Source organism: Eucyclogobius newberryi, unplaced genomic scaffold (genome assembly GCF_026437365.1).
Source record: "Eucyclogobius newberryi isolate DKJ021-1_F unplaced genomic scaffold, fEucNew1.0.hap1 SCAF_2, whole genome shotgun sequence".
Lineage (NCBI taxonomy): Eukaryota > Metazoa > Chordata > Actinopteri > Gobiiformes > Gobiidae > Eucyclogobius > Eucyclogobius newberryi.
The window spans coordinates 10,322,720-10,337,833 of NW_027315834.1; the positions used below are offsets into that span (position 1 = coordinate 10,322,720).

Here is a 15,114-nt window from a genome sequence, read left to right on the forward strand (position 1 = left end):
ACAAGCACTGTGAAAGTGATCATAATGAGGTATAACATGTGAAATCGGTTAAAGCGTTAAGGAGTTGAAACTGGCTAAATGGAAAAAAATAAAAATATTATATATATATATATATATATATATATATAATATTATTATATAATATAATAATATATATATAATAAGGCCCTCGTTTCTATCTTTAACGACTACTGTGGGAGACTGGTCAAGAAACGTAAAACCTTTGACGTGAAAGTCCAGTGAAATCTCACCTTTCCTTGTTTTAAATAAATATATAAGTAAATACATGTACAAATCATATTATAACATGCATTGGTGAATTGTTTGTTTTCTTGGATAAATAGTCTGTTATTTCTTTTATAAGACATTTCACTTATTGTTAGGAACCATTGCGCTGCACATATTGTTTTGCTAGAACACATGTTTATTCCTAATTTCTTTCAGTAGTTAAAATGATCCATTCTCTGTCTCCTGTAGCAGCTGAAGTGCAGTTCAAACACATCTCTTGTTGAACAAATCTGTTTTAAGCGTTGCCCCGAACCTTGTCCACAGAGAGACATTTGTCAAAAGGAACACACACATTATTTCAGTGTGAAGGCGTTTGGTCGGACTGCGCTTTATAAAAATACATGTTGGAAAGTACAAACACATGAGTAGTAGTAATTGTCGTAGAAGAAATGAATGAAAATAATGACTCTAGAGTGTAAAATACAGACACACACGCAGTAGTTGTAGCCAAATATGTTAAAGGTAAGAGAAGAGTTACTTTATGCACTTTTCACAGTTTATTTCATCCATGTTGTGGCTTTATTCTTCTAATTGTTCTCTGTACAGCACTTTTAACGTTTTAATTTTGCTTTATAAATACTAATATTGCTCAAGTAAAAAGTGATCATAGTTCTAAATGATTGCGTTTAAATCTTTAGTGTCCCATCAGGAGTGCAGGAGTGACAGCATTTGGTTATTAAAACAGGACAATTATGTTTAGGCAGTTCTGATGTGAAAAAGAAGCTAACAAAGCCCATTTGTCCAGGAGTAGTCATGACAGAAAAAGGTTTCACAGGAACAGTCGTCATCTCCAGACAATTCAACTTCCACCCAAAAGTCCATTTCAATCTGATGGAAATGGTTTGATTTTTGTGTAAATGCTGCAGTTCAAACCATCCAAAAGTCATTTTCAGATTGAACTTGAAACAGTGTCTGGACATTTCTGTCCTTTTGAAACCTTTTCTAACGTAATAGTCTTTGTAAACGGTTCTATTTGTGGACAGTATATAACAAAACGCTTCAATGCTTTAAAGTACAAGGCATTCAAATGTTACTAAAAAGGATAGCGGGGAAAAACAATAACACATTTTACTTATACAGTACTTTAAAATAATATTACAATATGTAATGTTATCAGTCCATCCAACAGGTATTTATAGGTCTGTTTTTCCTCCATCACATGCACAATGTCCTGACCAAGACCAAGTGCTGCACAGGCGGGACAACCTGGGTCAAATGCAGAAGACATGTTGGAGGCAGTAAAGTGTACCTCAAACTTAATAGCACTTTAAAAACAATGGAGGACCTAAGTTTATAATCAGGTAAACATCACAAAAAATACAAGAAGAAAACAGGTAAATAACCAGAAACCACGAGTTCAAATCAAGGTTTTATCTTCTCAGAAAACTGCTAATTGTGGAGTAATAAAAGTACACTAACTCTTTACTGCTAACTGCTTTGAAGCTTGTTCTTTTCTGCTTGTTGACCTTTGACTTTTGTGAAGAGCAGCGCATGCACCGGGCCCCACAGACCACCAGGGGGCCCGAGGCTCGAGGTCTTGTGAGGTGAATGCGCACATACATGCTGGTTTCAAGTCGTTTTACTGATATTCACCACAAAATGTACTGCAGGCTGTAGGTACTGCAAGTTATGTAAGTGACTAAAGTATGAAGGACTGTGTTATTTTTGGCTGTGTTGCTGAGCTTGTGTTGACGGACGTGGCTCCTGACACAGACTAAACAGACCAGAGCAAATGAATTATATCTCAGTCACATTTTGTAACCGTTTTATATACTTGAAGAGAATTTTGCCTGGCACCTTGATGATTTGGATGGAAATCTGCTTTGTCTGTCTGATTATGTAATTACTAAAACTCTGTGTCGAGTACCACGCTGTGTCTCACTTTCAGAGTAACTCAAGTACTGATGGTTCTTTAAGCAAATCAATCTGTTCTCTGGTCCTGTTGTATGGACTGTGTTTTTGTTTATATTTTTCAGAATCAGAATCAGAAAGGGTTTATTGCCATTGTCAATGAACAGAATTCACAAACATAGGAACTTGTCTTGGTGATTCGGTGTAACATAAAACAATAAGCTATAAGATAAAAAATAAGAATAAAAAATGGGCTTAATGTTTAAACAAATTTACAGTTGAATTTTCATATGTAGTACAGAAAGTGAACAGTGCAGTGAATGGTTAAGTTATCTTTACTTTCTGATATAGTTATGACAGTTTCACATTCAATTTGAATAAGCTTTTTAACTTTCATAAATAAAGGTTCCAGATTTAACATGGATCTAATTAACCTTTGTGTAACCAAGGGGGACGAACAGCGCTCTGAAATACAATTGCAGTGTTGAAGGTGACACACATATTATGTTGTTTTCCCCAGGTATTTATTTAATCCACGCGTCCTAACACCTTTAACTCTGTCAGGGTAGTAGCTGGTACTATCATGAATATATCTATATATATTTGTATCTATATATTTTTTGACATAGCCACAACAAAAAGAACACAAAAAGAGATAATAATGATAACAATAGTAATAATTATAATATAAATTATAATAATAATAATAATAATAATAATAACAATAATAATAGGGGTGAAAATAAGGAATAAAATTAGAAAATAAGGGAGTGGCATAACAAAGTGTTAGAGTTATAGCTGATTAAGTCCAAAATAATAATAATTATTGTCCCATTTTGTCCATAGTCCATATATATATTTGGAGTTTGGCTGTGAGTACTATCATGGATATTTCCAAATACAACAGCACCATGTTACGTCACTACCTCAGCAAACGCACGTAAGAGAGCGAGAGAGGGAGAAGGAGAGAGAGAGAGAAGGACGGAGAAGGAGAGAGAGAGAGAGAGAGAGAGAGAGAGAGAGAGAGAGAGAGAGAGAGAGAGAGAGAGAGAGAGAGAGAGAGAGAGAGAGAGAGAGAGAGAGAGAGAGACGCACCGAGCCCCGAGCCTCTCATTCAGCCTCCGCCGCTCGTCGCTCGCACTTCTCCCCGGCCACAGTCAGACACGCGCGGCCTGGAGCTGTCCATGGTGCCACATTTCCTCGCTTTCGGAACTCACCCTAACAAACGGAGCCGCCGATCGACTTTCCCCCCGCCGCGCCCCCACGGACGAGGCCATTGCGCGTCTGTTTCTCGTCGCTTTAGTCGCTGTTTTTTTCCAGTGAAGTGACACCAGAGAAGCCACACGACCTGCTCCCGGGCCATTGCGCCCGCTCTGCATTAACGACCGCGCGCACCGCCTCCTACTTTACGTCCACTACCGAACGACTTCCACCGGAGTTCAAAGCCATCGAGGTTTGTGCGTAAAATGGCACAAAACGTCACCCCAACTCGGCTAAGACGCGACGGCCACGTGTAATCGCGCACGGGAAGAGTTGGAATTAAACAGAAATCGCTTTTGGATGAAGTCAACTTTTCAGAAAACCGCTCGAGTTGATACGACCGCGGGCGCGTAGCACGTTGTTTTACGCACGGATTATGGTATATCGCACTTGAAACGCCTGTCCGTTAAAGATGTCGCGGTGCTGGATGGGAACTTAACCCGCTCCCGTGGAATTTACGCACAACTTGTTTTTTGTTGTTGTTGGTTCTTTTTTTTTTTTTTTTTTAACGTGGGGGATATTTTTGGGACCGAGTTGGAGCGAACGATGGAATGGAATACCGTCTTTTTGGAACGCTGAATGCTCCGGTTGGACCTTGGGATTTGGCACTACGGCGCGTTGCTTGGTGCTGACGTCGTATTTTGGTTGTAAAGTTCGTCATTGCGTCCCCGCGTGCGTTACGACACTGTTTTTTTTCCCCTGTAGAATATCGACTCTGCTTCTTGTTACAACCTGCATTTTAAGTGTAACCTTGTTGTCTGTGTATGCACCTTAGTGGCTCGTATTGGTCCGCTCGACTGTTCCACTGACAATACTGCAATTTACAGAATACTTAAGTGAACATATAATAATCGACCGATATCAAAAGTTGCTCTGATAAAGCTCGTTGACCGTTCAGGCACTGGTTTAACTGGACTTTTTCTGTTGCCGGTTCCTCCGACAGAAATATAACAGCAATATTTTAGTAGATTGAATTAAGGCAACGTGGAATATGTTTTGGTGACACTTCTGGGACAAAATGAGCGGTTTGGATTGTAAATAGGGCTAAACTATTTGGAACAGATCATATATTAGATGTTGTTTTGTGACATTTGCAATAGGATTGAAATATGAACTGGTAAATGCGTACGTAGAGGTCGAAACTGCAAAAGAGACAGGTTTCATAGCTTCAAAATACAAGATAAACTAGGGCAAATATATATATAGAACAAATTTTGCAATTAGATTTGCAGTTAAATGTTTTAGTTCATGTTCTATCCAGTCAAACCACTATGTTAAACTATGTTAGTTGTTTGTAGAGGAAATTATATAACCTAATAAATTGCAGTTGTTGCGATTTGCTAATATGGACTATTCAAATTGCAATTTCTATTCATTTTTAATCATTCTTGCGGCTTTATAGACAACATTTTACATTCTCTGCAAAAGAAAAGTCATTTGGGTTTGTCAAGCCTTAGTCCGAGACACTTTAGAAATCGTAAATTACCCTGTGATCAGCTGTGAGATGCCTCCAGCCGCAGAGTCGTCCCTGGACACGGTTCCCCCCAGGCTGCGTCCCCGTCCGTCCGCCGCTCTGCCCGGGCTGCTCCCATGCGCGTAGGACAGGAGCACCATGAGCAGCACAGACCTGGAGCGCGTGTCCCTGTGCTCCTCCTCCGCCAACTCCGTCTCCTCCGCCCGCACGCTCTCGGCCAACGTCCGCAAGCTGCACAACGCGCTGAACCTGCTGCTGTGTGACTCGGAGCGGGAGCAGTTCATCCACTGCCTGAACGTCTACCACTCCAAGAGGAACGTGTACGACCTGGTGCAGACCCTGAACGTGATCCTCAACCTGCCCAGTAAGAGACAGCTGCTGCCCATGCTCCGGCTGGTGATCCCTCGCTCGGACCAGCTCCTGTTCGAGCAGTACACGTCCGAGGGGCTCTACCTCAAGGCCGAGGCGGGGCACGCGGCCAACGGCACAGCGGAGTCGCCCGTGCCCCTGCCCAGCGCCAGCCCGCCGCCCCCGGGACACTTCTCTCCAGAGGTGAGTCAGACACGACAGCGAACGGGTCAAGGATTTCTTATATTTTAGAGTCGTTTTTAGAGTTGACATGTTTCGGCGTTTCGGACCACCTCATGGTTTGGGACGACGCTAAGGTAAAGACACAGAGAGCTCCACTGTTGGATCAGGGACACGGAGAGGTGCGGAAACACGCCGACCGGACCGTAAATCGGGACGAGGGGGCGTAGCGACTTTCTCACACCCTGGATGCAGTTCTGAAGAAGTCGAACTGCAGATGGCGCTGTCGTCCTACTGCTCCAAGTAGGAAGGAAGACGGCACTAGAATGTGTTTTCTGTGCCCAAACATGTCAACGTGCTTAACTACAGGTCTTGTTATAAGAACGTGAAGAACTAATGGACCTAATCAGATATTTTAGAAGCAGTAAATGACTCCAATTGAGCTACTAGACTCGAGTGTGCCGTGTATGGCTGTAGTCGACTAAAGAAATGCATCCATCCACTTTATTTATAGGGCACATTTTATAAACCCAACTGTTCCAAAGTGCAGTGTATGTTTAGCAATAAGAGCAATAAAATACAACATAAAACCTCAAAAAACAATACAAAATTTTAATTGTATGGAAAAAAAACAGTACAAAAAACAATTAAAACAACTGAAACTAAAATTCTTTGTCAGTTAAAAACTCTGTATCGATCAGTTGACTAAAAGAGGGTGACGTGATGTGTAGGGATGTCACATTTGTTAGGTTATGCAATAATCGTGTTTATTCAGGTCCCAATATACTGGTAATTGTAAGAACCAAAATATAATAATCGTGAGAATTTTAGAAGCAAAATTGAGTATTTCTAGTTCAATCTATTGTCCAAAATGTAGACTTAAATGAGAATAACCTTTCTATCTGGCTGTTTTTGACACATTTACCTTTATTTTGTCTTTCAGAAAGTATAATTTTGTAAAGCCGGTCACAAACTGGAGGAAGAGTAACATGTCAGACCACGGGAATGAAAGAAAAGTCAAAAAGATTGGTCACAGTTTCAATAATTGTTAAATTGTGATGTTTTTTCTAACTCAAACTGACATCCCTATGTGTGGTGCTGGTAAAAGCGATTGCCTGGTACATTTCTCTATACACAGACCCAAAATGCCAGTGATTTTGTGCTTCAAGACCACAAGATCACAGTAGTTCTCGCAATTACAAATATTTATACAAATATTTATACAAAACCCTCTAGTAAACATTGTATCTATCTTTTCGATCGATATCATTCTGGTCACTCTGTAATCTCCATGAGCTCAGATGGACGTGATTGACAGGGCGGGGACTGAAAAATATTGTGTCAAAATGTGAAGCACAAAACACCGTTGATCTGAGGTGAGAAAAGTGATTTTGTTCTAAATGACCAATGACCAATGACGGTACGTTTCGAGGTTGACCAGAAGACGTGCGTGGTCTGGATCCCAGGCGAGTAAAAAAGCCAGTATAAACTCTCAAACGCTCAACCGAACACGCTTCTCCATTACAATAAATTCGACTATTACAAACTTTGGTCAACTTTGGTCAATGACCGATTTATCGAGTAAACGACTACCGTCCTACCGCCGTTGTGATGCTTGCTGCACTTTCAGGGGAGCCACTTACCCGGTCACAGCGCACTCAGGTTCTCTAGGCGAGGCGAGTCAAGCGTCTTCCACGATGCCACGATGCAATCACACCACCGACCTTTGGGTTGGCGCGGGAACGCTTCCATCAGTGGATTTTATTCTTCCCCGATGGAACAGCAGATTCTACCAGGGGTCAAAGTGAGATTCTGAGTGTGAAAAGGATGTCTTCCACCGCTCTGTCTCAGTTAGAACTGGATGAATATTGTCATCTAAAGCTGTGAACGCACTTGCATAACTTAAAGCCTAGTTTTATTACGGTTTTCAGTCTTATGTATTCATGAGTTCATTCTTTAACTTGTGTCAGGTCAGAAGACTAACTCCAGGATGTTGTGTCTCCCACCTTAGAGCAAGCGCCATCTATTTTTTATTCATTTTTTTCATTTGAAGTATTTCTTGGCCCATATTTGACAGGAGAGCACAAAGTGAAATGCGGATGAGACCGACAGTGAATTGTGGAGAACTGGGTTTGAACCCACGACGCTGTGTCCTGCATACGTGCTATCTACTCAACCACGAACGGCACTCGAACGCTGTCTATTTTGAAACGGAACATTTCACAATTGAGAAGTTCCACTGAAACTTTCACTTATTTCAAAAGCGAAGGAAAGACAGACAATTGCAGAAGCTGATGTAAATATCCGACCTTATTGAGGTCTGCGAATGATGTGATTTTGTGCCTTTTACTCTGCAACATGTCCTTTTGAATCTTAGCTGTGTTTCTTATTCTTTGATACTTTACTTCAATGTGTGAATGAAAAAGGAACAAAACAAGTCTGTAACAATAATGTGCTGATATGACACAGTCTGCACAGACACTCGACCCACACACTTCTCCTATTAGTCGGCCTCCGTCAGGCTCTGAGTGAGTGACAGGCAGGTTCTTGACAGGCTCTTCAGAGACTTCCTGTTTTGCCCAATTTAGAATGATGGTTTTGACCGTTCAGACAAGCAGGCATCCACACAAATGATCGTGATAGGACTCGTGCCCTTATTTTTGTAAGCATTTATCTTCTTCCACATCCTATATAAAAGGGGTTGTACCCATTGTTTCTTGCTTCAAGGAAAATAGTCATGTAAGACCAAGATCTTCCTCCAATGGCAGGAACAAGAAGAAGAAAAAATACAGAAATCTGCCTTGGAAGTAAAATTGTACAAACTACTCAAATCAGGATAGGCATTCTGAATTGATGTAATTGAAACTCGTGTAGCTTAGGGCTGGACAATTAATCTAAGTTGAGCTGATATCTAAGTTGAGTCATATTTTATTATCAATTATATGCTGGGGTTTTCTTTCAATTCAATAAAAGCACTTGGATCAGATTTCAGACTTTGGAGCAATACATTTGACTATTTGCTTGTGTTAAATGGCACCAATCTAAAGTATGTTTTTATAATCATGTAACCAATACTGACAGACATTATATTTTGTGTGGTTCATTTCCTTGCCACATCGCTCAGCCCTCTTAGAGTTCATACATTGTCTTTGGCAGCTCCCGGTGGCGTTGCGAGGCTCTCCGGACAGCTTCAGCACCAGCAGCGACAGCACGGCTCCTCTGGTTCCTCTGCTGGGGAGGAACTTCATCCACGAGCCTCCTGGAGAGCCGCGCCAGGTCAGCATGAAGCGCCACAAGAGCCAGGAGGGGCTGGGCTTCAGCATCCGGGGCGGCTCGGAGCACGGCGTGGGCATCTACGTGTCTCTGGTGGAACCCGGGAGTCTGGCCCAGAAGCAGGGGCTGCGCGTCGGCGACCAGATCCTCAAAGTCAACGACAAGACCTTTGACAATTTCTCACACGCAGACGCTGTAAAGGTATGAGAACCTTTAAAATGTTTTCTTCGCTGTTCTGCTGGGTTTGTTCTCGCTGTGTGGGTGTAAAATGTAAGTGTATTTTTACAGTATTTAACTTTCAGTGATTTGTTTGTCAGACAGTTAGGATGTTCTGAGTACAGTTGAAATGCCTCTCTTGAAAAATGCCATCTGAGCCTGCAGATTATCCTTTGATGATTATTTAATCATCAAAGGATAATCCATCAGACTTTAAAGGTTAACTTGTTTATTTGTGTATTTTTGGAATTGATGACAAAAACAATCATATCTGAATTCACAGAAGGATTCTTAGCATGCTGAAGTGGTATCCAATCTCCAGAATATCTGTAAACACTGATATAAAAAAACAACAAAACACTGGTGAATAATAATGCATAAAGAAAAGAACGTCTTCACATCACTTGCAAAATGATCTGACTTTGTTCCACTTGTCTGGGTTTCTTGTAGTTGGACATTTTTAACAATTGGCTTTGTGCAGTTTTGTTTGTATCTATTTATTGTACTGGTCTTTGCCATACATCAATTCTGCCAATAAAACAAACTTTAAAGGTTCACTAAGGATAGGCAGTAAATCAAATCAATATATACATACAAATAGTGCCCCGTAAAAGCCCCAAAACAGAACTTTTTAGCCATAAAAGAGACTTAAACAAAAGCAATAATGTTTTTATTGCACTGAAAAATATAGAAAACAAACCCGTCGCCATAGAAATGTTGTTTATTTGGCTATAATATTCCACAGTATGGCATAAAATATGTTTGTAGAATGTTCATAAGTATTGTTTTAACATCGTATTTCCATGATCTTATGCAGGTGACTTTCCACCAGCAGAAAGGTATTGATCTTCTTGACGATGCGACCTTGTGTTCTAACCATTCCCAGGGACACATATTGAACTCCTTCACTCAATAACACGGACTTGAACATGACTCTCGCCATGTTGGCTCTGATGTCCCGTCCACACGTCTGTCGTATCAGCATTATTGCCGGTCCCATTGACACAGCAACAGATTGTCTGATTTGTATTGAGCTGGAGCAGGAGCTGTCCATGGTGCTGATGACTTTTTTTCTTCTTAAAGGCGGTATGGACATTTTTTTGGCGATTTGAGAACGCAGGCGGAAGTGCGCATGCGCACTCCCCCGTGCGGGACTGATACAACACACACGTGCGTTTGTTTATTAGCGCAACGGAGCGCATCGCATCGCTCGTCTCCCGTAGATTTCTGTCCACTTCTGCGTCAGCTCGAACTGTCTTTCTCCGTCTTCATTTTGCCCCGTACACTGAGGGAACTATATTATGATAGATCCATGCGCTTAGGCACGCGGAAACGTGGGGACGAACCGCACGCGGCTGCAGGTGAGCGGTAGGTGCGTTTTATGATTGATACGTGGCAGGACAAATGATTTATCCACGCCACGAGGAAATATGATACAAAAATTGCTGAAAAAAAATCGTCCATACCACCTTTAACTACTGCGCTCCCTTTGCACTGAACCAAAGTTTTTTGTTTTTTTAACAGTAGAAATGTGAATCCAGTTGATCCTGAATTTTTTTTTGTTTTTGTATTTGTATGTTTGTATTTAATTTATGATGTATTAGTAGTTGAAGGAACAGAGGTGGGGTTGTTTTGAAAGTAACACAGTAAATGTTGATGTGAATAGTCTTAAATGAAGAGGAGGAATCAACTTATTATTGTTGTAGCAGTAGGAGAAATTGTAGAAAAGGTTAGTTACCAAGAGAGGGTGATTTGAAAAAATGGACATTGCAATTGTTGTTTTGAAAATATGCAAAATTAGAACACCACAACATGGAGTTCATCTCTAAATATAAGAGAGCAGCGGAGGAATGGGTCAGCCTGCCTTTGGGCCCCTCACACACGTCTGCAGTAAAGTTGTAATGAAGTGTTTTAGCTCGATGGTAGAGTTTGACCCGATAAATGATGAACAATAATTTTCCGTGGTCAGTATTTATTGTACATCAGTTTTTATGGATGGGCAAGCAGACCTGGGGTGTTCATTAATATTTAGTGAATAGTAGAAAAGTGAAAAAACATCCTACAGAGCTAAACTCACATATGATTGAAAAGTGCTAAATGGATAAATAAGCTGACTTCATCGACCAATTATTACACAAATTAGCATTCTATGTTGTTAGATAACTGCCTGTATTTCTAACTAACATCTAATCATTAACAGAGCCTTAGTTACAAATACTTTTCTCTAAAAGATAGATTTGAAGTCCGTTTGTTGAAACTTGGCGCTGCTGTTGCTTTGGTTCTCTTCTGCACATGCTCAGTGAGGGCAAAACCTGCAAACATCCTTGATTCCCACACAGGTTTATTCAGCGTGGTTTGAGTTTGTCCTCAGAGCGCATGTGCAGACCTCTAAAACGAGCATGTATGCAAAGCATGAACAGGCCTCTGAACACGGTCACAGACTAAGCAGCTGCTGGAGAAGAAGAACCAAGCTTCCTGTGCAGTACTGCCCAGCGACCTGTAGTGGCCAGTAAAAGACACCGTGAGTTCAGCCAAGCTTCAGCAGCAGAAGTGAGGGGAAAACTGGCTTATTTGAATATATTTAGAACAATTCATATATAGTTGTGACACACAGTCATTTTAGATTTCATTGACCGATCACACGCACACCCCTGTTGTACTGCTTTATTGGACAAGACAGTGTAGTGTGAAATGGGAAAGAACATTGCAGCAAACTGTCGAGAGCCAGATTCGAACTCACATCACTGCGAGTGGCTCACAGGAGCTCGACCACTGAGCGGCACTTTTTGAAGCTTTGAAACACGTTCTTACATTGTTCCCTCATCAAAAACCTACCTGGAGTTGTGTTTAGCCTCATTCACGCTTGTTTGAGCTCGTCTTCCCTGCTCCTTCTCTGACTGCAGCTAAAAGCCTGTCAAACGCAGAGGCAGGTTCCTATAAGTGTTGAAGCGGTGCTTATTTTGGTCACATTGCTGTATTTCTGCTCTCTCAAACATATACAGGGTTTAAAGGGATTGTCGGTGTGACGTGTGTTCTCCTGAGATACCCAAAGCTCGGTCGCGTACAAGCGTATCTGAAGTGGCCGCTGTTTTCGGTTTTGTGAATGCGAGTTGGATCTTTTTTAGATCAGATTTGACTTGACTTGGGCAGAGGACGTCTACAATATCGTATCATAATTGTTGTTTTGGAGCTATGCAAAAGTAGAATTGAGTGTCAACAAACTGCCAAAAGAGCTGATACAAATAAATACATAAGAAATAAAATGGGTTTTTCTCCATTTGTGTGGTTAATTACTTTTTTCTATGGTTTTGATGATTGATTTTAATACTTGAACCTCAAGTACGAACATTTCTGATGAATGATGAATATGAGTGGGAGAAATAACCGTCCAGATAATTACAACTGAACCTTCTTGTAACGTTTATTCTTGGAGATGTTACTAGTTTGACTTGAATGTCCCACAGTGTGGTATAAACATTGTATACGTATTTTACATTTACTCAGCTGCACGTGTATGAATGTAAAAAACATGTGGCTGTAGCTCTATTGTAGCTCCAATGTGACTGTAGCTCTAATGTAGCTTTAATGTGACAGTAGCTCTAATGCAAGGGTCCCCAAACTTTTTGCACCACGGACCGGAATAATGTAGGTTTTATTTTCACGGACCGGTGTGCCAGTTTATGTCGCGGTCAGGTTAACTTGCGCGGAAGTGGGCGGGGCTTAGGCTTCCATTCGATTCAGCTCGGAAAAGACGCGTACATTATAAGTGTACCATACCAAAAGATCCAAATTGGAGTAACATAACGTACAGTTACACGTGTCCTCACTGTTCTTCTGACTGGTGGAAGCTCATCAGATAAATATGGCAAAAATAAGTGCATAAAAATTACAACTCACCACAGGCTGAATCAGTGGGAGCCCTGCGCGTGTTTCTATGCAATGAGATGGTCCCATCTTAGAGTGATGGGAGTCTGCTTCGTAGTTTTGTCTTGTTGCCATCACGGCACAGGAAGCAGCGCTCAAACTCTTGCAAAAGTAAAAACAGGTGATCGTGTCCTCCAAAATCCCTGCTGGGTCCTCGTCTGGCTCCTCGTCTGCTCCTCACTTGGCCTTTTCCCCTTTAAGACTTGTTTTTCACTCATTTTCGCTGTCTTGTGGTTCGACTTTTGAGCAGCGTGTTTGATGCGACGCATCCGCGATGACGTATAATGTACAATGCACGTAACAGTTATGTTATCACGCAGGACAAGAGCAGAGATATAATATACTTGCCATTATATTTAGTGGATTTCATTGGCAATTTTCTATAAGGCTTTTCATTATATATACACAGACAAACTTATTAGCGTGTCATGAGAAACAGGCCAAAGTTACGTGGGAGAAGATGCTGTCACTGATAGATTATTTCCAGTTTTTGTAGGGCCTGGTAGCAAACGCGTTGCAGACCGGTACCGGTCCCCGGCCCGGTGGTTGGGGACCCCTGCTCTAATGTGACTGTAGCTCTAATGTAGCTCTAATGTGACTGTAGCTCTAATGTGACTGTAGCTCTAATGTAGCTCTAATGTGGCTGTAGCTCTAATATGATCCATGTTTTGACGGCCCCTGGTCCTCCAGACCGGTAGCTGCGTTCCCTCTTGTGTTTTAGTCCGGGGCCGCCCCGGATCAGTTTGCCCCAACTTGATCCCACTAGTGAAATTGCTGGATTAGAGCCGCTCCACTCGCCCCGGCCGAGAAGAGAGATCGGCAATTGAGTGTTACATTCTTCCCCTGCCCAGTAATCTCCTAACCGTAGTACAGAGGCTGAGCAGGCATATGACTCAGCAGAGACCATACGGACCGGCGGCGGCAGACAAACGCGTGCCCCAAAAAACTAAACCAAAACAAAAACACACTTCCGGGCTACCCACAATGCCCCCCTCTCTCTTAAAGGGGCCAGCCAGGCTGATAACAAGAGTGTTCGTTAGGTGGCGGTGTGTAATTGCCGAATCGGCCCCAGTCTTGCTCCTGAGTGTGAACGCACAGTTATTGATCCGGTCTAAAGATGGCCGCCAACTGAGACGGATCAGTTTAGTCTAAACTGGTCAGGTGGGAACGCAACTATAAAGGCGGAGCCCTGGTCCTGGTCTGTTACATGAGCAACTGACGTCACCAAAACATAACAAATGTTTTCTTAATGAATACAATTAATACATTCCTGAATTATGAGGTACGGTGAGATATGGCTAAAGCTAGAGTAAACACAAAACTACTTCTGGTTCTTGTCAACCTTTTCTGCATCTATTTGCATTGAGTTTGGGAACGTCAGATTAATTTTGGGTGATGTCAGAATGCTGAGCATCAATAATCAGGAAACAGCTGTTGCCAAAGTGTGCAAACTCAATATTGATCTAAATTGATCTAAAAGAACACATATTATGCAAGTTTGACCATGGTCTAACATTGTTCTCTCATCAAAAACACACCTTGAGTAGCATTAAGCTTCATTCACACTAGTTTGATGAATCCTGGTGATCAAATACACGTATTGTTGATCTGTGACTTGGCTCTGAGAAACTTCAGCTGTTTATTAAGTTCATAAATTATTGTCAGACTGTGAATTTAATCCGTCTAATCACGATCAGTACAACTGCGCACAGAGACCCGGATGTGAGAGGCCAGCTTGAAACATACGTTGAAATGTTTATCTTAAATGGTGTGTAATTCCCTCTGCAGGCAGGAGAGGGCTCCAAAACCTAGCTAGACTCATGGAAACGGCAAAGATCCAAATGATCCCAGATACAAGAGCATTTTTATTGGCTAATAACAATCCGAATAATGCATATTTGTCCTATTGAGTTTTTAGTGGCATTTGACCCTAACAGGCTGCAGATGTTGGGGTATAGAGCTGGGTTTCGTTTCAAATTTCAAGAATCGATTCGATTCCGATTTTTACGTTTCAAAATCGTTTTTTTCCGATTTTCTCAGATTCCATCCGATTCGATCCGATTTCGATCTGATTTCCGATTCGATCCGATTTCGATTTGATTTCCGATTCGATCCGATTTTCGATTCGATCCGGGGGTTAATGTTATTAAAAATGAAAACATGTATTTGAACCATTTCCTTCACTTCATGACTGTGTAGAGAAGCAACATATTAAAACTAGTATTATATCAATATTAAACAGCAAATCTTACAAGTATTGGTAGTTACTGATGGCTGGAAGACTGATGAAAAGGTTAAGG

At 41.5% G+C, this 15,114-nt stretch overlaps 2 protein-coding genes across 6 annotated transcripts in view; both read left to right on the forward strand.

The window, feature by feature from the left end:
• Positions 1–4,999, forward strand: part of man1b1a (mannosidase, alpha, class 1B, member 1a) — a 37,241-nt gene extending 32,242 nt beyond the window's left edge. Inside the window, exons 8-10 of the mRNA XM_072453236.1 lie at positions 1,772–1,832; positions 3,460–3,592; positions 4,802–4,999. Of these exons, the coding sequence (XP_072309337.1) occupies positions 1,772–1,832; positions 3,460–3,592; positions 4,802–4,999 (392 nt within the window). The remainder of the gene's footprint in view (positions 1–1,771; positions 1,833–3,459; positions 3,593–4,801) is intronic.
• whrna (whirlin a) overlaps positions 4,789–15,114 on the forward strand; it is a 277,090-nt gene continuing 266,764 nt past the window's right edge. For all 5 annotated transcript variants that reach the window (XM_072453448.1, XM_072453449.1, XM_072453445.1 and 2 more), the window contains exons 1-2: positions 4,789–5,425; positions 8,558–8,875. In XM_072453448.1, the coding sequence (XP_072309549.1) occupies positions 5,012–5,425; positions 8,558–8,875 (732 nt within the window). In that variant the 5' untranslated portion in view covers positions 4,789–5,011. The remainder of the gene's footprint in view (positions 5,426–8,557; positions 8,876–15,114) is intronic.